Source organism: Bubalus kerabau, chromosome 20, assembly GCF_029407905.1.
Source record: "Bubalus kerabau isolate K-KA32 ecotype Philippines breed swamp buffalo chromosome 20, PCC_UOA_SB_1v2, whole genome shotgun sequence".
NCBI lineage: Eukaryota > Metazoa > Chordata > Mammalia > Artiodactyla > Bovidae > Bubalus > Bubalus kerabau.
Window position 1 is genome coordinate 47,737,767 of NC_073643.1, and position 26,105 is coordinate 47,763,871.

The 26,105-nt window shown below is 42.7% G+C and overlaps 1 protein-coding gene across 1 annotated transcript in view; it reads right to left on the reverse strand.

The window, feature by feature from the left end:
- Nucleotides 1-26,105, reverse strand: part of CACNA2D3 (calcium voltage-gated channel auxiliary subunit alpha2delta 3) — a 908,562-nt gene that overhangs the window by 60,393 nt on the left and 822,064 nt on the right. Inside the window, exons 30-34 of the mRNA XM_055556946.1 lie at nt 23,899-23,961; nt 20,620-20,690; nt 4,435-4,510; nt 1,845-1,897; nt 133-188 (exon numbers count right to left, since the gene is read on the reverse strand). Of these exons, the coding sequence (XP_055412921.1) occupies nt 133-188; nt 1,845-1,897; nt 4,435-4,510; nt 20,620-20,690; nt 23,899-23,961 (319 nt within the window). The remainder of the gene's footprint in view (nt 1-132; nt 189-1,844; nt 1,898-4,434; nt 4,511-20,619; nt 20,691-23,898; nt 23,962-26,105) is intronic.

Consider the following 26,105-nt stretch of genomic DNA (forward strand, 5'->3'; position numbering starts at 1 on the left):
TCTGCTAACAGAAAGGAGGAATCATCACTTTGTCCTGGGTAGTCTTATGTGAGCACATCCCTGGTGAAAAGTAGCTGGTGAATCCCGGGTTCATCACTCTGAGCACGGAAAACGAAGACAGCTGCTCCTTACCTTTAGCTGTCATATCTGAGTGCCACCAGCTGCAAAGGTTAAATTCCACCAGAAACCTAAGCAGGGAATGGAAAAGCCCAGTGTTACTTGGTTACCCACACCCTGAATGGAAGAGTGACATTCTGTGTTATTCAACATCACTCACCTCATTTGAAAGAATAACATCATCTGATATCTGGATATATCAACATGGTTCGTTCAGTTACCACTGAATTTTCACTAGGTTTTGTCTTACTTGTAAAAGACTGTTTTATCACCATTGCCAGCCAAACCCTGAAATCAGGTTCACTTAAGACTCAGGGATTCGTGTGAGAAATATCATGCTTTATAGGGAAAACTTTTTTTCTTATTATAGTCTGAGTCCACAGTAAAAAGTCCACATTCAAAGGGCTTCTCCTACCTTGGTTCAGAAATACAAACAGAATAGTCTCTACTTAGATTATGATCTGCAGTATAAAGGATGCTTTCAAAATTTACACTGTAACACATGTATTTGAGTGTGTGTGTGTGTGTGTGTATAGGGCAAGGTGGTGAGGACAATTGGAATAAACTCCTTTTTAGGAAATTATGTCCCAATGCAACTTCACAAAAATCATAATTTCTCAATTGCTAGTAAAGAATGCCAATGAAAGTGAAAGTTGCTCAGTCGTGTCTGACTCTTTACAATCCCATTGACTACACAGTCCCTGGAATTCTCCAGGCCAGAATACTGGAGTGGGTTGCCATTTCCTTCTCCAGGGGATCTTCCCAACCCAGGGATCGAACCCGGGTCTCCCACATTGTAGACAGATTCTTTACCAGCTGAGCCACCAGGTAAAACCAAATGAAAGGAAATAGATCAAAATCTAGTCATTTCCTTCTCAGGCTCATGGCTGCTATCACTCGAAGCTCACAATGAAAATCCCACTATTACCTGTATTTTCTGTCTCTTATATACACAAAGAACTTACTCTCCACGTTAAGTTATACTTAATATAGGTTACATTAAAGCAATAAATAAGACATTGTCTGTTCATGAAATAACAAGAAATCTGCCTTAAACACACGGAACTAGAAATTTAATGGGAAAATGAGAATGAGAGTCTGGTGCAGCTTGAATGATCTGGTTTCCATGCTGGTCCATGGAATTCCTTCCTTCTGTGTGACACAGTGTTTCTGTAATGTGTCCAATATCTCATCTGGAAGTCAAGCCTTTCATCTTTGTGCCATTTCAAGTTTGACCTAAGTCACAGATGCATCCAGCAGGACTGTAATTTGACAAGGTAAACAATTAAATCACACCTGAGAAAGCCCCTGACCCATGACTGCACAGGCCCCCACGCCTGCACATGCCAAGACATCCAAAGCAACACGGTGGACAGCCCTGGCAATTTGTTCTTCTGACCACAGCCCACCCAGGCTGCATTAAAAACAGCCAGACATCGATGTTAAATTTAACAGTAACCACAATAAATAAATTTGGTTTGTGTACTGCAAGCTGTTAGTCTGCTAAACAGTGACATAAGGGCATAAGCAGTGACCATGATTCACCTATTAAAAGATGATCTTTTGGACTCTACGTTCAATATTTCAAGATGTTCAGTGAGTTTATCACAGAGTTTATCATAGAGGAATCATCTAATGTTTATTGGAAGCATGAAGCACAATCTCTCAATTCACTTTAGAACACAGAAAAGTAATGCTTTTTTAAAAACGCAGCAAATTGTACTTACAAGACAAGTTCTGTCATTATCCATTTCACTGCGGCAAGGAAGGCATTATAAGGCTGCAGAGAAGAATTCGGTTCATTAAAAACAATGCATCACACACAAAATTTGTAGTTTAACCTAAGGCTTTACATAAAGACAATGTTATTCTTCTAGAGAGATTCATATCATGTCAAAAAACAGTGAAGCTCTCCCTTAAAGATGAAAATGGTTGGATACTATATCCCAAAACTAACATTTTAAAACTTTGAACTCCCCTGTGGTAAGATGTGATTTACAAGTCAAATAAACATGATCTAATACAGGGGTTATCTCTGGGAGGAAAAAGGAAGTTCAGCAAACGATGCTTAAACCTTTACCCTCTGGGGGCTAATATTTCGCAGCCTAATGCTGAGCGGCAGGAATCATGTAACTAATTTCAAATGGTAATTCTCAGGGCTGCCTTTTGGAAAGGTGATTCCCTGTTCTCCATCACTGTACGTCATTCACTGAAATAAGCAAAGATTGCACATACTTGATTTTAATGCTGCCCATGAATTATGTAGGATTTAAGCTGCCTTTTCTCACACTCGCATACTCGGACTTGAAAAAAAATGATAACCATATAAACATGTGATTTTATCCTTGCAGAAAATCCCCTTCACTCTATAAAAGAAGGCATTGACAGGCTAATCTTTATTTCAGAATATTTTAATTAAAAAAAGCAGTGGGATTGTTTACCCTGTGATATTTCCTATGTGGATAATTCAATTTCCTGAATTCTGGAAAATACCAGGTCTCCCCCTCAGTCAGTTCTTTGAACCTAGGTATGCCAGATATGTGAGCAGTGGGTGGACTTGAGAGACAGGCAATGACATTGGCAAAGCCCGGGCCCCAAGCTGCAGGTCCAGAAAAGCCTCGGAACCTTTTGTGGTTTCCTTCAGGTAGCAGGGAAATGAAACGCCTAATCCTGGTTTCTGATGTGATGGCTGCTTAATCCTACCTTCAAAGCATTTTGCTGATAAGGACTAGAACTAGGAATGGGAGGATTATCCAGTTTCAAATAAAACAAGAACAAATTTATATACCCCTGAACATTTTTAAAAACATCGCTATTCAAGCCAATAAGCAAATGCACAGAACAACAGTCCATGGGGTTTACTCCCAGCCCACCCAGATGGCAGACTGAATCTCTGACTCTGAGTGTGTCTTCATCACTCCCTGAACCACAGGGCTTTCAGGATTAGGGTCATCTAAGGATGTGAATTATTAACTATTTCCTAAAACCAAATGCAGCCATGCAGTCCTGTGGTTCTGCCATTACACTTCTTATGGCTTGAAAAATAACCATCTCTCTTTCAGACCATAGGACAGTTCTGGGTCTTTGTACCCACTGGGATGGGTAGTGACATTTCAGTGTGGGAGGAGAGAATTAATAGAGGGATTAAGGACGTTTTGGAAGTGAGGAAGGGGAGGCACAGGGGCAAAAGGATTCTCTGTCAGATGCTGGCTCAATGCAGGGTAAACAAAGGGATTATATAAATATGGGATTAAAATTTTAAATGCACATTAACATTCAGAAGGGCAAAGCCATTGAGCTTTTAAGCCTAATGATAAAAACATATCTTGGGAACATTTTAAGTCTGGAAATACTTATGCTAAGGTTAGGGAAACTGGGTTAGGAAATATGTGTTGATCCTCATTCTAAAAAGTGGTATTTTTCAAATCGTCCCATTTTTAGTTCCAAGTTGCCTCTCAGAAATGTCCCAGCTCAGAATCATTTCTTGCTCCTTTAGTCTAGGAGAACCGTGTTAAATATTTGGTTTTTAAATAATCCCCTTGCAAGATCTTACATCTGCAAATGAGAAGGTGTATATTTATATTTTAAAACCAAAATGGTTCTTAAATTTTGTGTTTCAAACCAAATTTTAGGTTGATTTTTGGAATTTACAAAATGATAACATGTAAGGGTTATACTTATACCTATATGCCAGACTATGTAGAAGTATCTATGTCTGCTTTTTCTGTGTTTTCAAGTTATTGGTGGCCAAACTTACATTGCTTGCACATTGCAAATTATATTTTTAAACCAAGGGTAAATTTTAAGTTAATTTCTGGTGATCTGAAAGCCAGTTCCTAATGATACAAAGTTATGTTGATGGATCCTCAACTGTGACACCATGGATGGATCAGCTCCAGGGAAAATAATGTTAAAGGCAGCAACACAATTAGAGTGGAGAATCTGATCAAAATGTGGATTTGTTCAAGGCTAGCAGCTCTATTATAACCAAAAAGAAGGTTTCTATTGAACCAAACCAAAGTCTCTTTTATTTGAGAATGAGGGAATAGACAAAACTTCTCCCCTTTTCTACCCATCAAAAGGGGGGTTGCCGCATTAATCCATCAAAGGCTTCAGGTCTGTTTGTCATATTCCGGAAATCACCGGATTTGGATTTAACAGAAATAACTTTTCTTTAGCAATGAAATCAGGAAACACATTTAAATCTTCATTATTTTGAAACAGATCAACTTGATGGGTCCAAGGAAAACTATGTGCACACACACAGAGACAGGAAAGAACACACAGCTGTCTTCTGAGTGACTGCACTGTACTTACATCCAGAAGACCGTGGGCGCCGTCACTGCTCTCCTTGTTGGCCCTGCACATGGCTTGATAGTCATAAAGGGTGATTCTATAGAAGAGAAGGGAAAGCAGCTTCACTAAATGGGAAAACGTGGGGACCACATGGTGCTGCGGACCAGCCAGCAGGTGAATAGTCACTAACCACCAGCCAGTGCAACGGTGACAAACACAAATCAAGGCAGGCCTAACAAGGCTGCTGTTTCCCAGAGGGCTCAGTGGTCAAGAATCCATCTGCCAATACAGGAGACGTGGGTTTGATCCCTGGGTTGGGAAGATCCCTTGGAGAAGGAAATGACAACCCACTCCAGTATTCTTGCCTGGAGAATCCCACGGAAAGAGGAGCCTGGGGGGGCTACAGTCTATGGGGTCATAAAAGAGTTGGACACGACTTAGTGACTAAACAACGACAACAAGAGTGACAAGCAAGGGACACAGCAAAGTCCAGGACGACAGACACAGTCATGTCACACTTGGAACTTAAAGAACAAAGAGAACAAAGGTTATTAGTGGGATGGAAAAAGGGGAGCAGAACCCTCCTCCCTAAAAAGCATGATAAAATAGTTATTTTGGCTTGAACAAGGATGACTTGCATGGACAAGGATACGCCAAAGGAATACGCTATTTTAAACTGAATCCTGGGCCTCTGCTGGAACCCACATGGACTGTCTCCAAGGTTGAGAAGAGCTGGGAAGGGTCACTTTGGGTTAAGAAATGGCAGGATCCATTGTCTCGTTTAGGCACTAAGAAATAGGCTCAGACCAAAAGAAGGCCAGCTCCTTGACTGTTTGTTGAAAACCAGCTGACTCCTTGGTTGGAACCCCGCCCCCCCTTTCATTACCATAGAGTGAGTATACCCTTACTTTTGAAAACAGTGCAGTTTATGAAACAAGAAAATGGATGGTTTTTTCTGCCTTGGTGGTAAAAATATAGCTCTTATTCCAGTTATGACCTTTATTCAGCTGCAATGATACTTTACTTTCAATTTTTTTCCAGACATTTTCTTATTAACACCTTTACAAAGTAAAAAGAATGGCAATTTCCAGTAGCCAGTTAAGAGCTTTAAGATGGAGCAAATACTTTATCCCACACATGCATTTCATCCCTCCCCCCAGTTCCTCGTCCCACTATTCCTGGCATCCCAAAGGAGAGACACTTAAAGTCCAACCTGTGTTATGTAACAGGTGCCAGATGACACATTAACACTGTAATACAAGAACTTCTAAATGACTGGAAGGAATTCTCCCTCCAGGAATCCCCTTCTGAAATCAGGCAGCGCTTACTGTGAAGCATACTTAATGTTGGGCTGGGAACGTATGCTAGAATAAAAGTTCCATACTACAGGACTGGGGTTGGATCTGTTTCACACCTAGCACAGCACCCAGCATGGAGAAGGTATTAATATTCTGACTTAAAAGGTAGAATGCATGAATGATCATCTGATTGCCTGAATCTTGAATAGTTGATGATGCAACTGAGATTGAGGAGATCAACTGCAAAATGTGATGTGAAGGCTTCCTCCTTTAGAAATAAATTAGAGAGATTACACACCCAGATTAACCAAAGAGCACCTATGCGCACCCAGAAGAAAATTGGCCACTCTGACCACAGTGAGATGGAAACCAGTTCCTGACAAGCACCACACAGGCATCCATAGGCGGCAGAGCCAAAGTGGGTACCTGTGCTGCACAATCTCCTGGCAAGTCCTCCACAGCCCCTTCCTCTTCAGGACATTTTTAGTCTTGCTGACTGTCCCCTGACTTTTTCCCTCTCAGCAGATGCAAGCAGAACCAGTGTATATTGAGAAAGAAATGAAGCCCACGAACCATCCAAGCATCTGGCTTGGGGAACTCCCTGAATAAACTTCTCACAGAAACACTCATCACTAATGTAGCCCTGACACTAATTCAGCCACAGAATAAACCATAGGTCACAATGCTGCTGCTGCTGCTAAGTCGCTTCAGTCGTGTGCAACTATGTGCGACCGCATAGATGGCAGCCCATCAGGCTCCCCTGTCCCTGGGATTCTCCAGGCAAGAACACTGGAGTGGGTTGCCATTTCCTTCTCCAACGCATCAAAGTGAAAAGTGAAAGTGAAGTCGCTCAGTCGTGTCTGACTCCTAGCGACCCCATGGACTGCAGCCTACCAGGCTCCTCCATCCATGGGATTTTCCAGGCAAGAGTACTGGAGTGGGGCGCCATTGCCTTCTCCGATAGGCCACAATGGACAATGCTAATTGGCCCCTGACTGGCCCACCACACCAGTCTGCATCCTCAACAGGGGATTTCTGCTGGTGACCCTGGAAGGGTTTTCTAGGATTTGACCAGAACTATTATTAGCTTTATCCTTTTCCTACTACCCAACTCTGTCTCTGCATTGGAATCTGTATCAGAGCTGGTGAAAGGCAGCATGGGTTGAGTGGAACATGGCTGTGCTTGGTGTCTTATAGACATGGATGAAGTATGGGCTTGGCTTAAAAGGTCGGTTCTGCCATTTATCCAGGGTGCAGTCATAGCAGATTGCTCACCTTCTTCTGAGGCTTTATTTTCTCACTTATAAATAAACTTCCAGAGATGCTCTGAGTTTAAATAATCAGGCATGTGGAAGGATACTGAAATATATCATGCATCAATGCTAGTCTCATTATGAGTCTTACAACAGAAGGCCTGATTATGTTCTTTGCTGGATTATAGTCTCTTCAGTTCAGTTCAGTTCAGTCGCTCAGTCGTGTCTGACTCTTTGCAACCCCATGAATCGCAGCACACCAGGCCTCCCTGCCCATCACCAACTCCCGGAGTTCACTTAGACTCACATCCATCAAGTCGGTGATGCCATCCAGCCATCTCAACCTCTGTCATCCCCTTCTCCTCCTGCCCCCAATCCCTCCCAGCATCAGAGACTTTTCCAATGAGTCAACTCTTTGCATGAGGTGGCCAAAGTACTGGAGTTTCAGCTTTAGCATCATTCCTTCCAAAGAAATCCCAGGGCCGATCTCCTTCAGAATAGACTGGTTGGATCTTCTTGCAGTCCAAGGGACTCTCAAGAGTCTTCTCCAACACCACACTTCAAAAGCATCAATTCCTCAGCGCTCAGCTTTCTTCACAGTCCAACTCTCACATCCATACATGACCACTGGAAAAACCATAGCCTTGACTAGACGGACCTTTGTTGGCAAAGTAATGTCTCTGCTTTTGAATATCCTATCTAGGTTGGTCATAACTTTTCTTCCAAGGAGTAAGCGTCTTTTAATTTCATGGCTGCAGTCACCATCTGCAGTGATTTTGGAGCCCCAAAAATCTTAATGATTAACAATCTACCTTTGAAGCCAGTGACCTAAGCTCAAATCATAACTCATCTACACATTACAATGCTGTTTTAATTTAACCCTCATTGTGCTTCAGTTTTCTCATCTGTAAAATAGCGAGAGCAATGGCTGCTTTATAGGGCGGTCATGAGGATTAAATGAGGCTATACCATGCACTGCCTTTAGCACAGTGCCTAGTACAGAGGAGGCATTCAGCAGAAGGCAGGGCTGCAGCTGCTCTTGTAATTTATTAGCCTGGTTTTCATTGCCATTATTAATTAATGGGGGTGGTGTTAAACGCATTGGGAATTGACTCAGGCTTTATCCAGCTGGCTGGATAGGCCTCCTGGTTTTCTTAGCTCATTGGCATGTATGATGCAGTGTAAAATTCACACTTGTTACTGCAGTAACAGACGCCTTCAGAAGCCATGCTAGGGTTATCAAGGGATCATGTGGCAGCTTCTTTCCGTGAGCTTTGTAGCTGGAGACCAGGTAACAATAGTTTACTGAAGTCTGCTTAGCAACTGTCAGCAAGGTACTCTTCTAAGGATGTCCCTGCTAGAGTCTAATCATCCCCATTTCACAGAGGGGCAAACCAAGTCTCGGCCAGCCTAAAAATGTGCCCAAGGTCACATACCTGACAGGTACAGAGCCAGAATTATATGGGGGCCACACTGAATCCACCTCTCTCTGCCTTCTGCTCAGCAGCAGGTTCTGACAGGTCCTAGGAAATGCTTAGAATTCAGCCCTGTGCCCCACCCCAGAGTCTTACTGGAAGGTCACAGGAAAAGCTACCCAAGATAAAGTCTCATAATCCATATCCAGAATCAACTTTCAACCCAAGTTGAGGGGCTGTTATGGGGTCACCAGGCTAGGCTGGACCAACTGCCTGGGCTAGTGAGACCCCTTTTCCCTGGTAACTGCCCTGACAGACAGATGGTTGGAAGCTCAGGACTCTACTGGAATCATTTTCAAAGGCTCCAGTTTACAAGTTGGGGTCAAACTCAACTGCTCTGGGGGCAGCCTCCGGGTCAGGGTCCCTGCCTTTCATTTCAAAAGGAAGCTTTCCTGATCTGATTGCCATGGAGGAGGTTACAAAATAAACCTGCTCTGTCTTCTCCACACTTAAGACAGCTTTAACTAGATGTTGCAGAGAGACTTCCAGATTGTGTGATTTTGTTACTGTTTTAAATAACTCCATTTTGTGGCTACCTGTATCCTGTTCGGCTGATTATAGTTAAAGAACGTGATAACTGCCTGCTTTCATTTGGCTCTAAAATAAGCCCTGAGCGTCCTGCCCAGCCCAAGATTGGTGCTGCGCTGCCGCACTGAGCAGCAGGGGTTTATTCTCATTACAGATAACATGCCTTAATCTCCATGACATCACCGCCAGGCCACGGCAACCGCGGGCTGCTGGGGAGACCTTATCATTAGCATCTCTGTGCTCCCCAGATGGGTCTCTTTGAAACTTGGCCAGAAGGCAGATACAGTCTCTGAGGAAGAAACTCAAAGCAACGCAAACCAAGCATGGGCAATCCTATGTGTCCTGTCCTGGGTGCCCGGCTCGCGACATTAGGATTTACTTAAAGCTGTTTTCCTGATTCTGCTCTTTTTCAACTAGACAAAAATTATGACCAAGAACAAGATTTCTTCTAAAAAAACAAGGTTGAATTTCAAAGACATGAGTGCAGCTAATTTAAGGTCATTACTAATGGTGGACACCAGCATTTATTAAACACCTACTATGTGACCATGAGGCCAGGTACTTTACCTGCAATGACTCTAACTCACTTTGGCTAAAAATCTGCCCCCAACCCCGTCTTGAAACAGCTTAATGTTTGCAAATATGGCCCTAAAACCATAAAGACCCACTGAGGGCCATATTTAAGCAATTTTCAATCAAAAAGTAGGAAAAGCCAAGGGACTCACTAGGGCAGCATGTAAAAAATATGTATTCTTTGTTGGGCTATAAAATGTGTTCTCTGGCGCAATTTTAAACTTCCAAGTGTCAGGGGCATGGAGCAGGAACATAGGAAATTCTAAACAAAGGGATTGTCACCATGGGAAGCCTTACTTTTTCTTACACCTGAACAGCCAGGAGAGGGAAAGCCCCATCTGTTGATCTGAATGCTAACAGAAGATCCAAAAGGAGCTTTTCCTTCCCTCTTTTCTGCCTAGGTGGCCAACTCATCCCATAGCCTCTTCTTATAGAGACTGTACTATTCTTTAAGATCAACAGAGCACATCTAACACAGCAGAGGTGGTGAGTTGAAGCTGCCTTTGAACCCTCTGATGGAAAATCACTAAAACCTACCTAGTTAATGAGCATCCATCATTAGAAGAGAATAAGTGCCACAAGGCCACACCAGCCAGAAGCCCAGTGCACCAGGTATCAGGGCCCCTCGGGGTCGAGTACAGAGCCCTGAGGGTGAGCCTCACTCTTTTATAGATTAAGCAGAGGGTTGATCAGCCTCAAGTGCTTTTCATCAACTGGTGCTGAGACTATAAAAAGAAACAAAGTCACAGACACTGGTCACATCAGCATCTCACCCAGGTAATAAAAGCAGTAACAATAAGAAATAATCAATTACTTTGTGCCATCCAAGTGTTATCTTGGATGTTGGGGCATGGAGAGGAAACTAACGCTCAAGAGTGAAGTCCCTGTGGCTCTGGGAAGCAGCCACAGCTGCTTCAATCCTGGGGCACAGGACTGCCCTGTGCCTAGTAGGTCCACCTAGCCAGTTGCTTGTCTGCTCATTCAACTGGCCCATGAAAATTTGCCTTCCTTGAAGCTGAAGGGGGAAAATGCAATCATGATTAATCCCATGTAGAAAAGGTAAAATTTCTTTTGTTTCTTTGAGTAAGAAATAGAAGGAAATAGTTGAATTCTGCTTGTGGAATGAGTACATGCCAAGCCCGTTTGAGGCAGGAAACCTGGATGCTAGAGGAGCACCCTTGGGCCCAGCCAGGTTCCTGGAGCCATGTGCGCATCTCGCAGCAAGTGCACCACGGTAACGCCTGGGCTGTTCTTGGCATGCCATGGGGCACGTGACTGAGTTTCAGGATGTCAGAAGCTAAGGATACTGGTGTTGCCAGTGTCCTTGATATTAGTCAAACCCAACATGTGTTATTGAATGCTCCTGCTTTCATTGCCTGGGGTCAGACACCATGGACAGATGTGCTACATGGTGGCTATGACCACGTGTGTTTAGGACTGCACTGGGCATGTGGGATATGGAGAAAACTAGGAGTCAGGAATACAGCTTCATCTCTGGAAGGGCTTCAAAGTGAATATCACAGGAAGTAGGATTCAATATTTAGAGGATTTCTGTACTCTTTAACCCTTTGATATTCTGGAACTTACTATTATTTCTAGTACAACCAAATAACCAATACATTTGACTCCAACTCTGAAAGACTTATTTTACTTTCTCTTGAAACAAAACAAGCAGGAAGATGAACAAATATCTTTCCAGAAAATACTTTAGTTTTCTCCAACTATGGGAAAAGATGAGTGATGAATAGGAAAACATGGCCTGGAATTTCAGAGACAAGAGTTCAAATTCCATCTCCCAATTCACAACTTTGAGCTGACTGTGGCTCAGATCATGAACTCCTTATCGCAAAATTCAGACTTAAATTGAAGAAAATATGGAAAATCACTAGACCATTCAGTTATGAATTAAATCAAATCCCTTACAGTTATACAGTAGAAGTGACAAATAGATTCAAATGATTAGATCTAACAGACAGAGTGCATGAAGAACTATGGACAAAGGTTCATAACACTATAAAGGAGGCAGTGATCAAAACCATCTTCGAGAAGAAGAAATGGAAAAAGGCAAAATGGTTGTCTGATGAGGCCTTACAAACAGCTGAGAAGAGAAGTGAAAGGCAAAGGAGAAAAGGAACGATATATCCATCTGAATTCAGAGTTTCAAAGAATAGCAAGGAGAGATAAGAAAGTCTTCCAGAGTGAATAAAGTGAAGAAATAGAGGAAAACAATAGAATGGGAAAGACTAGCGATATCTTCAAGAAAAGTAGAGATACCAATGGAACATTTCATGCAAAGATGGGCACAGATCAGATCAGATCAGATCAGTCGCTCAGTCGTGTCTGACTCTTTGCGACCCCATGAATCGCAGCACACCAGGCCTCCCTGTCCATCACCAACTCCCGGAGTTCACTCAGACTCACGTCCATCGAGTCGGTGATGTCATCCAGCCATCTCATCCTCTGTCGTCCCCTTCTCCTCTTGCCCCCAATCCCTCCCAGCATCAGAGACTTTTCCAATGAGTCAACTCTTTGCATGAGGTGGCCCAAGTACTGGAGTTTCAGCTTTAGCATCATTCCTTCCAAAGAAATCCCAGGGCCGATCTCCTTCAGAATGGACTGGTTGGATCTCCTTGCAGTCCAAGGGACTCTCAAGAGTCTTCTCCAACACCACACTTCAAAAGCATCAATTCTTCGGCACTCAGCTTTCTTCACAGTCCAACTCTCACATCCATACATGACCACTGGAAAAACCATAGCCTTGACTAGATGAACCTTTGTTGGCAAAGTAATGTCTCTGCTTTTGAATATGCTATCTAGGTTGGTCATAACTTTCCTTCCAAGAAGTAAGCGTCTTTTAATTTCATGGCTGCAGTTACCATCTGCAGTGATTTTGGAGCCCAAAAAAATAAAGTCTGACACTGTTTCCACTGTTTCCCCATCTATTTCCCATGAAGTGATGGGACCAGATGCCATGATCTTCGTTTTCTGAATGTTGAGCTTTAAGCCAACTTTTTCACTCTCCACTTTCACCTTCATCAAGAGGCTTTTGAGTTCCTCTTCAGTTTCTGCCGTAAGGGTGGTGTCATCTGCATATCTGAGGTTATTGATATTTCTCCCGGCAATCTTGATTCCAGCTTGATTGAAAGATGGGCACAATAAAGGACAAAAATGGCATGAACATAACAGAAGCAGAAGATATTAAGAGGAGGTGGCAAGAATATACAGAAGGACTATACAAAAAAGATCTTCATGGCCCAGATAACCACAATGGTGTGATTACTTGCCTAGAGTCAGACATCTTGGAGTGTTGAAGTCAAGTGGGTCTTAGGAAGCATCACTACGAACAAAGCTAGTGGAGGTGATGGAATCACAGCTGAGCTATTTCAAATCCTAAAATATGATGCTGTGAAAGTGCTGCACTCAATATGTCAGCAAATTTGGAAAACTCAGCAGTGGCCACTGGACTGGAAAAGGTCAGTTTTCACCCCAATCCCAAAGAAAAGCAATGCCAAAGAATGTTCAAACTATGGCACAATTGCACTCATCTCACATGCTAGCAAAGTAATACTCAAATTTCTCCAAGTGAGGCTTCAATAGTACATGAACTGAGAACTTTCAGATGTTCAAGCTGGATTTAGAAAAGGCAGAGGAAACAGTGACCAAATTGCTAACATCCACTGGATCATAGAAAAGCAAGAGAATTCCAGGAAAGCATCTACTTCTGCTTCATTAACTATGCTGAAGCCTTTGACTGTGTGGATCACAAAAACTGTGGAAAATTCTTCAAGAGATAGGAATACCAGACCACCTGACCTACCTCCTGAGAAATCTGTAGGCAGGTCAAGAAGCAACTGTTAGACCCGGACATGGAAAAACAGACTGGTTCCAAATTGGGAAAGGAGTATGTCAAGGCTGTATATTGTCACCCTGCTTATTTATAATTTATATGCAGAGTACATCATGTGAAATGCTGGGCTAGATGAAGTACAGGCTGGAATCAAGATTGCTGGGAGAATTATCAATAACATCAGATACGCAGATGACACCACCCTTATGACAGAAGACGAAGAGGAACTAAAGAGTCTCTTGATGAAGGTGAAAGAGAAGAGTGAAAAAGCTGGCTTAAAACTCAACATTCAAAAAACAAAGATCATGGTATTCAGTCCCTTCACTTCATAGCAAATAGATGGGGGAAACAAAAGAAACAGTGACAGACTGTATTTTCTTAGGCTTCAAAATTACTGCAGATGGTGACTGCAGCCATGAAATTAAGACGCTTGTTCTTTGGAAGAAAAGCTATGACCAATCTAGACAGTGTATTAAAAAGCAGAGACATTACTTTGCCAACAAAGACCCGTACAGTCAAAGCTATGGTTTTTCCAATAGTTACATTGGATGTGAGAGTTGGACCATAAAGAAGGCTGAATACTGAAGAACTGATGCTTTTGAACTGTGGTGTTGGAGAAGACTCTTGAGAGTCTCTTGGACTGCAAAGAAATCAGTCCTGAATATTCATTGGAAGGACTGATACTGAAGCTGGAGCTCCAATCCTTTGGCCACCTGATGCAAAGAGCTGACTCATTAGAAAAGACCCTGATATTATCTGGCAAAGATTCAAGGCAGGAGGAGAAGGGGATGAAAGAGGACAAGATTGTTGGATGGCATCACTACTCAATGGACATGAGTCTGAGCAAGCTCCGAGAGATGGTGAAGGCCAGGAAAGCCTGGCGTGCTACGGTCCATGGGATCGCCAAGAGTGGGACATGACTGAGTGACTAAACAATGACAACAACTCACTACTGTGGGTGAACTTGAACAAATTACTAAAACACTTTAAGCCTCCACATCCAGTTCCTCTTTTGTCAAATGACAATAGCTATTTCATGAATCTGTCACGAGGCTTAATTAAGGTAATGCATGTAAACTATCTGGAATGCCTTGCCTGTATAGTTGACCCTTGAACCATATAAAGGCTGGAAAGCTGATCCTCTCTGCAGTTGAAAATCTTAGTACAGCTTGCCCTGTGTATACAGTTTCTCCATAACTGCAGTTGGATTCAACCAACCACAAACTGTGTAGTACTTAATACTGACTATTAAAAAAAAAAATCCATGTATAAGCAGACCCGCACAGTTCAAACCCGTGTTGTTCAAGGACAAAATGCAGTTAGTACTCAATAAACGAGACATGCTGCTGTTAGGATGAATATGAGTGGCTATTGTATTATTGTAGTTGGGGATCCTCAAGCAGCAGCTTTGGGATTTTCAAGAGCAGTTCATTGGAATCTCCATGTCTCTGCATTCCAGAAAATTTGGCCCAGAAACACACTTGTCCAAGCCAATGTGACTTCTTGTTCCCTTCAACGCCACCTCTGACAAACCACTTCTGTGGACATGGTCAGGTCAACAGGAAGCCAAGAAGCCATTACATTCCTTACATGAGCTGCTGAGTATCAAGACATCAGTGGGGCAGTCGGCGCTAGGGAGCAGGCATCCAAACATAACAGACTTCTCTTCTAACACTCTCTGGATTCTGGGGCCAGGGCATTCGCTGAAATGTAATGCAGTCACCAAAGACAGGGAAAGTGCCAGTCACCCACTATGGAGCCCAGCGCAGTTTCATCATATGGAGACGTGGGTAGAAACCGTATAAGTCTTCAATCTACCTGGTGGATCACCTTTTTAGAAAGGCAATTTAGAAAAAGCCACCAGAATGAATTCTATACAAGTCAACTATGCTAATGAACGTGTGTGTGTGGTGGCAGGGGCCGGGGCGAGGGGAGGAGGACATGCACCGGGCTCTACAGGGAAAAGTTAAACATGGTCTTGGAGGGGTGAAATCTCGAGCGTGCTGCACTACGCACATAAAACAAACAAACAAAAAAAACAAAAAACAGAACAAAACAGAAAAGACACAACCAAGAGACTCTCCGTAGACTCAGTAGCTCCCAAGGCAAAAACAAACTATTAGTGCTGTGTGTTAAGTTGCTTCAGTCATGTCCGACTCTTTGCAACCCTATGGACTGTAGCCCACCAGGCTCCTCTGTCCGTGGGATTCTTCAGGCAGGAATATTGCAGTGCGTTGCCATGCCCTCCTGCAGGGGATCTTCCCAACCCAGGGAACCTGTGTCTCTTCTGTCTCCTGCATCGGTAGGCAGGTTCTTTACCACTAGAACCACCTTCATTTCTCTGCAAGCCAAGGGCCAGGTGTGCCTACTGGTCTTCCCTTTCTTGAGCGTCCTCTAATACACAGAGAACAAAGGAAGACCCTTTGGCAGAAACCACAGGATCTTTGGTACAAGCATGCGTTTATTCCATTTAACTCTCACTGCAGGAATAAAAATCATTCTTTTGATTTCATTTTGCTGTAAAAAAAAAAAAAAAAAAAGCCAAAATTATGGAGCTAAAGTTGCCAAGAGTCAGACAGCTTCAAAGTAGGTAGCACCTAGACTCGAACCCTGGTGCACTAAACTTAGTATTTCTTGATCCTGACAGTACCTGCAAATCGCATGGATGCTCCATCCCCAGACTAGTTTAATACGAATCTCGCGGGGGCACAGCTGGAGCAGAGGTGTGTTCTCAAAGCTCTCCAAGGATGGTGGTGGAGTTCACGCCCACAGACCCACCCCAGTGCTGTGCTGTGAGGCCACTGATGTGCAGTGACTACTTTGGGGGTGAGGGGTTATTAGTGATTTTAAAATGGAGAGGAGAATATTAGAAGAAAAAAAAAATTTCAGACATCTGGAGATCTTATTCAACAGCTGATCTTTTACCTCCTACGTATAATAGCTTTGCAATTTGCAAAGCATTTTTATTTCTCTTATTTTAATTGAGTCTCACAAACGTCCCATCTCACTGAAATTCCTATTTTGCTGACGAATAAACTGAGGCTCAGAAAGTCTGAGGAATCTGTCCAAGTCCACACAGTGACCATTCTGAGGCTCAAACTGAAGTCTTCATGGTTCAAGCCCCATGTATCAAAGAAACCCTATCAGAAATCTGGACTCTCCTCTGATCGGCTATATATATATTTTTCTCACTTTCCCCTAGATATTTGACACTGAGTTTGCATCACTGGGGGCAAGAAGGGGTGGAAGTAAATGAATTCTAATAAAAATATTTTGAAAGCAGATATTCTTTTAGTAGTTTTGAAAAGGGCAATGTCACTGCCATGGAGTGTGGCTTCTGAGAAATATGAATACAAGCTCTTACTGGATACGAACTTGAGTTAAAAGAAAACAGCTAAAACAAAAAGCCCTAAATGAGTCAGGGCTACTTAGGGAGTTCATTTACTTTCCATGATAAGAATAAAGAAATATTCCAAGTTCTCTGTTTGAACCACAAAAAGCTGACCAGGAATATGGTATCTTATGAGAAAATATGTGAAGCCTGGGAACATGACTTGGTTTAATGATTTATCAACTTCAGTTAAAAGAAATCTGGGTGATCTTATCATTCGGCTGGCCTCCCTTCCTGAAAGTTCTGCTCACCCAGATAAGTTACTGCTGAGCCAACATCCTCCTTGGCTATGCTTCACTTTGTCTCAGACAAAACTGAAGGAAGCTCCATGCACTACACAATGCTACTGTATATAGAACCAGGTAAAAAGCAGAGGCTAGAAAATTCTCCTGGTGCTGGCTTAGACTGCAGGATGTTTGAATCCAGCTCTGTTATCACTGTTATATGCAGACAAGTTCTTAACCTTTCCAAGCTCCACTTTATTTTTATACATATATATATATATATATATATATATATATATATATATATATGAAGGGAATGGAAACCCACTCCAGTATTCTTGTCTGGAGAATTCTATGGACAGAGAAGCCTGGTAGACCACAGTCCATGGGGTTGAAAAGAGTCAGACATGACCAAGCAACTAACACATACACACACATAGACACATGTAGATCCTGCTTCATGGGCATGTGGCCTGTGTAACTGCACAGAACCCTACCACTTGGAAGGGCTGCATGCTTTGTTTACTGCTCTGCTCTTGCTGTCGTGAAATTCTTAGTAATTTTTGAGCAAAGTCCCCCATTTTCATTTTGCACTGGACACAGCAGATTAGGCACTGGTCCTGTTTATACCTGTCTCTCGAGTTGCAGGAAAGGACTGCAAGAGTTAAGATCTGTTTGCAGCCTAGGCCTGGTATGTGGTAGGTGCTCCTGGAAGATAGCTACTGCTATCTGCATCATTCTTATATTGCTGAGGCCACGTATGTTATCTGGCCCTGAGCACTATGCTTTCTATAAGCTGAGTGGATAGAGTTGAATCAAAGACTCAGCCTAAGCAACCAAGAGAGACCACTATACCTCTTAGATTGCTTGCACGTGAAACTGAAGAACCTTCTCAAAGCTCCCTCAAGTTGGTAATTTGTTTGCACAAATCAGTGTCTTCTCTTCCTCCCACATGGCACTGCAGACCACAAGCGGATGCTCTTTCCCTCTGATGGCACCACTAAGTAGACTAGCCATCAAGACACCTGGTAAGTGGCCAAGCAACCAAAGAAAGAGTCCCTGCCAAGTAGGCAAGCATCGTCTTGCTTTAGAGAGAGAGGCAGTGACTATGGATCAGTGGGGAGAGATAAAAGGAGGTTGCTAAAGGGAGATGGCATTCATTCTTCACTTTGAGCTCACTGTTCTGAAGAAGATGGTTTGCAGGGCTCTTGGGCATGAAAGGAGTTCCTTTAGGACTGGGTATGAGTAGACCAAATGAAGAAACTTTGTGCCAGGGTGCACTGTCCAAGATGCTGAGATGGCAGATCAACCAGGTGAATGGACCTTGACCTTTACCAGGGCTCAGCCGTGTCACCAAAGCAACTCAGCCTCCATGCACCCTGTATTTGGGAGTGGGGTGCAGTTAAATATGGTGCCTGACATCACACCATTGTTTTCAGCTACATCCTTTCAGGGCTTCTGAAATACAGACTTTTTCTGATAAAAAGGACTGTCAACCTTATTCTCTGAGTAAGCATGCTGGAAAAGGCAAGGGCATGAATGTTTGAATTCCAAAAGGACGGCAGTACCCCAATACTGGATGGAGACCCCATTGCCAGGTGTCATGGGAAGCCTGTTGTGAAATATGTGAATTAAAAAAAAATCATCTGGTGCAAGGTAAAAAGGAAAATCAAAGATCCACAGCAACAAAAATCATAGCAGCAGCTAGCAATTACGGAGCCTTTAATATATGCCAGGCACTGCATCAGAACTTTATACTTATTGTTATCTCCTTAACTCTGACAGAAACCTTTGCAAGTAATTATTATTAGCATCTTCATTTTTCATGTAAGGAAACCAAAGCTTGGGGTGGTAACATGACTGACTAACTCTGAGCCATGCAGCTAGCAAATGTCAAGAGCCTGGATTTGAACCCAATCCATCTGACTTGAAATCTCAGACTCTAATTTCTGTCCTGGCCTCATGAGGGGCCTTTCAAAGAGGCCTAGGAGGTTTGTCAGGTAATTCCTGGATGACAGCATTTGCTGTTAAAATCGAAGAGAGAGTCCCAACCGTCCCCTTTTCTCAGATGTTAGCCACTTTTGTAGAAGAAAGCTCTAAATTCAAGTTGTTCATACTTCACCCACAGTAACGAGAAATCTAGGAACTTAAAATACTGCTTCAACCTTCCCTCTCTCCCACCAAACTGTTTGAAAGGAATATCCAAGAGGGAAGAGGGGGGAAAAAAGTAATTTTGTTAAAAAAAAAAAAGTTGAAAAATATGCTTTCAAATGAGAAACACGTGTGTGATTATTCTCCCTCTTTTGTCTCTCCCTACCCCCACCAAGTTGAAAACAAGCTAACACAACACAAATGTACACATCCATGTAAAGACACAAGAAGCCGGGGTGCCTCGGATGGCAGACAACCTAGCACAGCAACCCCAGGGCAGCTTCATGCCCAATTTTCAAGCTTATGTACAATGACTCCTGGCAAAAAATGTACTTGCATTTTAAAGAGGGAATTGAGCAGGGGTGAACACTCAGGCAGGCTGGAAAGCAAGTGTGTCAGAGGTTGCAGAAGTGCTGGAGTTATGCCATTTTAACATATCATTTCTTGTTTCCCTCTTTCTGGCACAAACAAGCTACAGAATCTCAAAAATTGGGTCATCATTTTTGAATTCCCTGCTTTCAGCACAGCGCTCAGTTGGTCTTATTGACTAGCTTAAAAGTCTGATTTCCTGAGCTAAAACTTCCTGTCCATTCAGCTGCAGGGGAGTAATAAACTCGGGGACTGTCTTTCCCACTGGCAACCACTGTGCAATAGCTCTCACAGGCGAGCTGGGTTCCATTCTTGTATTTCCTGATATTATATATTTAACAGCATCAAATATGTCCGCGAAAGTACCACTTCAGAGGCCACCACTCTCCCTGGGAGGCTGAGGCGAGGAAGAATTGACTCCTGGGGGGCATCACTGGCATCCTGGTCGCGCAGGGCAACGTCCCTTCCCATCAGCTCTGGTGTTCCCACAGGTATGGCTGGCCTGTCCATGAGGGACACGGGGCTGTGCACTTCACTCAAGAGTCAAAAGGAGCCCTTGCAACTCAACTGAGCAGTCCCTACCATGAATTCTGAAACCTCTCGGCTGTGTTCTAGCAGCAGATTTAAACTTACCTCTATCTGGGAGCATGTTTTATGAATTTTTACTTGCTTTTCTATAATTATATCGAGTCTCTAAACATCACTTTCCATCCCTGAGTTCCAGATTTCTAGCAAGTTTCACCAGTTTGTCAGTGTGAGACAAGACACTCTCTTCCTTTTTTGACCAGATGAAAATGTTTCCTACTTCTCTGCAATCACTTGCTTCAGACCAATATAATCTCCTTCCAGTGCAGGCCCTGACTTCAGGACCGGCCTCTAGTAAATGCTATGCTAGGGGAACAGGGAACGCATTGTGAGCTGAGTTTCTGAGACTCTTAACACTCAGGCAAAAGGCATCAAATTTCAGGAGATCTTCTGGAGCATGAACACAGCCATGGGGTCAAGTCTGGGCTTGCTTTATTTGACCTTGGTTTGTTTTATTTTATTTAGGCAACCTTTCTCGGGAGAGAGGGGGCAAGGAACCATAAAATCCTTACCTTTTAAAGGAGCCCATTGTTAACAATTTGTTCATCACAGCTCCCTCCACCTCACCAAAAAAGTCTCCAGTCTGTGGGGAAGAAAAGACGACCCAAGAGGAAGTGTAGATAAATAATGCGCCCAAACACCAGAGAAGAAATAAAAATGGACACAGTTTGTGTCCTGGAGCTGACAAGGGCAAAAGGAGGTTTTCAGGACTACTGTTACATAAACATGGAAAAGGTCTTAATAGTCATGAGAAGTTATGGGATTACAGAGTGAACAAATAAGCAGATGCGGATGTTTCAAATACATGGCAGGGGTAGGGGGTGGGGTAAGAGTGGCATTGAATAACACATGCTAAGTGCTGGAAAAAACACACACATGCACACGTGTGCACATATGTGCACATACACACGCATGTAGGAGCACATGCACACACACTCTTGGAAGGAGGCAGTAGGCATTAATCTGCTCTCAATTCCTTGGGAATAAAACACTACTTCATACAGACAGAAACAGACTGTGAAAGGGCTTCCTAAGCAGTAAGAAAAAGAATTGTTTGTAATTCCTAAATGACCTGTTTAGGGATATACAGAAGGGATATACATCCCTTCTTCATCGGCTCTATAAATTTGCTACAGTGGAGAAAACATCCTTTCTCTAAGTCACTTTCTGAGGAACATCTTCATTTTGTCCATAGGCAGCTAATATGTTGACCAAGAATAAAGCTGTCCAGATCTGGGAAGAGAAGGCTCGGCCAATCAGACTTCCAAAGGCTGACTCCAGCTCTGGGACTGTCTTCAGGGCACTCCCCCAGTGCTAAGCTTATGTTTCTGCAAGTCTAGTTCTTGGTGTTGGCCAAGATTTGCAAACTCTGAATGGTAGAATGAAGGATTAACATCCTCGGGCATCCCTCCAGACTCCTGGAGCCAAGGGGGGAAGATGTATCCAATATGGCAGAACAGAGCTTGGACCAACAACCTTCCTCTGCCAACAGACTGGAAGGGGCCAGTGCAGACCAGTAGAGAAGCCCCATGTCTACTGTGGGTGCTCTCAGAATTTGTATCTTATGTGGTGGAGAGTAGAGGGCATTACACTCAGAGCCCAAATCACATAAATTCTACATGTGTGTATGTGCTCATTCATCTCCAACTCTTTGCAACCTCACAGACTGTCACCTTCCAGGCTCTCTGTCCATGGAATTTTCCCAGCAAGGATACTGGAGTGAGTTGCCATTTCCTTCTCCAGGAGATCTTCCCGACCTAAAGATTGAACCTGTGTCTCCTTCACTGGCAGGCATATTCTTTACTGCTGAGCCACTGGGGAAGCTTCTACATAAAGTCCATAGACTTTGTATTAACTAAATCCTAAATTCCTTGTAATGGTGTGACCTCAAGTAGGCTCTTAGCAGTTTTCAGGCAGAAAGGCACATACAGGCTTTGCCAAAAAGTCAGAAAAGAGGAGGAAAGAAGGAAATGACATTTCACTGATTGAAGATTGAGCATTGCCTTTTTCATTCCAGGGAAACTTGAACTTTTGGCAAACTCTGTGGGTATGTGCTGCTGTTGGGAGCAACAAGGACATGTGCATTTCCTGTGTGTAAATATGCCTGTGTCAGTGGAACTGGTTGTTAGATGAAGAAGAATTAACCTAATTGGGGTACAGAAACCAGACATCAAAGAAGCTGGGGCAGGGCAGGCTCCGTGGGCTATTCTACCCAGGAGTAAAGGAGGGAGCAGAGACCACATGTAGTGGCTACAGCTTAGGAGAGGCCACTATTCCAGTGGCTCATTGTGTTGGCTGGTCCAAGACTCACCACTTAAAGACATCTGCCATGTCATTCCCCCCCAGGATCAGGTTCTCATCTCAGCCCTCCATGATTATGGCAGGACGACAGAGCTCGTCTTCACAGGGGATTAATTTGGGTTCTCACTCCTCCCAGACACAGGGGCACATTACCATAGGCCTATGGCCATTCCTGCTCCCAAGAAACTGACCACATCTCATGTGCTTATCCTTCCTATCTAATGTCCATCAACTGTCCAACATCCAGTGACATCCAGCATCTGAGGAGACCATTTGTGAGCAGTTTGAGTCTCAACTATGTAATTACCATCGACCAAAGGTACATTTAAAATCCCACAACATTCTCATAGATAAGAGGGAAAACCGAAGCACAATTCCATATGTTACCTGGAGCCAGAGTTCACAGATTAACAAGCCACTGAGCTCAGACCCTAAGGAGCCATACTTAAGGACAATTAACTAATTTATTAGGCATTAATGGGTCTATCACACTGCTGACTATTGAAACATTTTAAATGATGTAAATGAAACCTCATTATAAAATGCTAGCATCCTCAAGTATTAGAGTAGAAGAAGACTTCTGTAGTCAACCATCCTCCGTTCATAGAACCCACCAGGAGTCCCATCAAGTTAAGGGATGTACCCAATATTCCAAATCGAGTTAAGGAAGAGAGCTCACATCAGAAACCATCTGCCTCCACCTCTGGTGTTTCTTTCCTATACCATATGGCTAAACTGATTTGGATTTGACTTTAACATGCTAATTTCATTAACTGCAGAGAAAGCTTTCAGGCACCAAGTTTTAAAGGAGAAACTCATGTTTCTCTATTACAATGCTATTGATTTTAACGCTTACTTTGATTTCCAAATAAAAGTGGAGCTTTCTTTGCTGAGCACCCTAGTTTGGTTTCTTTCCATCTCTCCCTCCTGCCCCGACACTGCACACGGCTGCATCAAATGAAAAACATTCTTCAACTATATGTGGATGCTTGGCCCTCAGTGTTGAGAACCCAACTTAATCCTTGGACTCAGATAACTGACTTTTAAAAAGGAAAAACCAGAAAGAAAGCCATAAAGAATAATTATGTTGACATACATACATACATATATTTGTGTATATGTATAAATTATATATAAAGATAAACTACCAAAATATTAAAAGGAGAAAACCTCCTTAAAATTAGCCGAACTCTTTCAGGCACCTCCACACTTGAGGTAAAGAGCTCTATAAATGGAACATTTTATGTGTAGGAGAGCAGACCCTGGGCTCGGCACCCCTCCTCTCCTCCCTGGAGGTAAAATCTCTTGGGGGCCTGCTGAGAAGTAGGCTGTGACATTCTTAAAGGGGTGGAAATACGGTTTTATAATCTCCTGCTATTACCTCTCAAATACAGATCATTGTCTCAAAGTTTCAACACCATATTTCACTTCCCTTGACCCAAGCACAGTCTGGGATCCTTACTGTAAGTAGGTAGAAATTCCTCACTCACCTGAGTGTAGTCTTCAGATACCAGAATAAATCCATTATTGTCTATGAGGTAACAATTTACAGTCTAGAAAATAAAAACACCACAGTTTCAACTTTGGGTCCTCAGACTGCTTTTACATGCAAGGATGTACTTCCAACCTGAGAGACACCTATTTTAGGCTGTTTTGGGGGAACTGGAAATGCCAGCTGGCTCTTGGAGTTAAGCACAAAGTTAAGCTGACCCCAGCACTTGTTTTGCAAAACTAACAAATAAACTTAAAACACTAAGCAAGCCTTGAACATCCCAGATAGGGATAAAAAGAAAATGCATTTAAAAATTATTCATTACAGTTTGTCTTCCTTTTTAAAAATTTATATGACCTGAATAATATTTCCCAGGAACAAAGTGTCCAGAGGCCTCTGAACCTGTATTAACAGTGGCTGAAGTGCAGGCTGTTTTGAAAGCAAAACGACAGCACAATGCCATGACTCTAATGATGTATTAATGAAAACACCGTGTCAGCTCAGAAGACCATCAGGGGACCAGGTAATATTTTTTAATTTGTTCATAGACTTAGGCAGGGGGGAAGGGGCAGACTTCTGTTAAAGGGGCCCCTCAGGCCTCCTAAAGGTTTTCAAACTGTGTTTTTAATTGGGAGCTGGATTTGGGGGCAGGGCTGTTAGCTTTTGGTAGCTCAGACTTATAAATTGTAGCAAGGTAAGCCCAAACCTCTGTTTCCCCCACACTACTTTAATCTCAAGTGAATGATTTGCTACAGGCTAAGTTTTAATTACAGTGCTGTGGAGTTTAAATTTAAGGTTTAATTCCGTCCTTGATGTAACTCAGTTTCTATTTATTGCAGCTTTACATACCGACTGCAACATTTAATTTGTAACATATCTTTACCCTGAGCTAAAGTCCCCTAACTCCAGGCCACTGCAGGGCTGCTTTTTTTCTGGGACATTTACTTATCCACAGAGTTGATTCTAGTGAGACACAGAAGTACAGCAGTAAGCTAGTTAGAAAGATGCATCCTTTATTAGTAGGCAATGGTGGAGATTCAGCAGGAAATTAAAAACCTTGCTAGCACCTTTCATAAAAGAACTGGCTGCTTTGGTGAGCAAGTTTCTCTCGGTTATTCAAAGGGGCCAGGTGAAGGTCACGCTCTTGTTCTTCAGAGAAGCTCTTGGCTGCATGGACACTACATTGGCCCAGCTGGGAGTCCTGACAAACGTTTCCCTTCTGTAGGAAACAGCACTGTGAAAGCACTCACAGAGCCCAGCTGTCCAATATGGCAGCCATGAGGTATGTGCAGATTTAAATTTAATTTTAAGTTAATTGGATCATATGAGACAAATTGGAGATATAGACCTTGATGCAAAGGGAGCTTAACCTCCATTCAATCAATAAAACTACCTGCTGAGCATAGGAGTGGCCTCCATATACTGACTCTCCAAATCCTTACAATTGTGTAGAGAATCAAAAGTCATCCTAACTTACCCTCCATCCCTAACTATAAAATAAATTCCTACCCAAACATCCCTAGTCAATTGGTATTACTGCTATTAGACCTATAACTTTGTGGTCAGTCTTTCTCTGCAAATATTAGACAATACAAGACAAACACAAGGCAACTGGAAATCTTGGGAAAGAAGCAATATTTCCTGAAGTCCATGAGGGTGATACTGGAGATCAGCTCCAATCACACATGAAACCACTGGCACATCAGTACCCACAAGAGATAAAACACTCAGGAAAAACAAAACATCACCATCAATAATATGAAAGATGCTTCCAGAGAGAATGATTTCAAAAGGAAGAGAATAAGAGAAGCTCCCGGGGAAACTGATTAAACTCCACTATATGTGACCTCCCTTGTGATCACTTTGAGAAAATCAAATATAAAGTGAAGGATTAAATATTTTTATTTTTATAATTTTATCTGAAATATTATACTCCCCACTCCCAAACCAAACATGTTCTTTGTTAATAGAATCAGGATATGACTACAGTTATAAATTTATTAAGTTTAAATTTGTTAAGTAAAATAAAATGTATTTCACCATTTCCACTCTATTTAGAGATGAAGCTTCAATAAAATATTTCATAATTTGACATAAATATTTGGTTCTTTCCCCACCCTCATTTCTTGGAAATGATGACCTCAGCGCCTTATAACAGACAGCACTGCATGGAATCAACGTTGGACTGGGCATTAGGAGATTCAC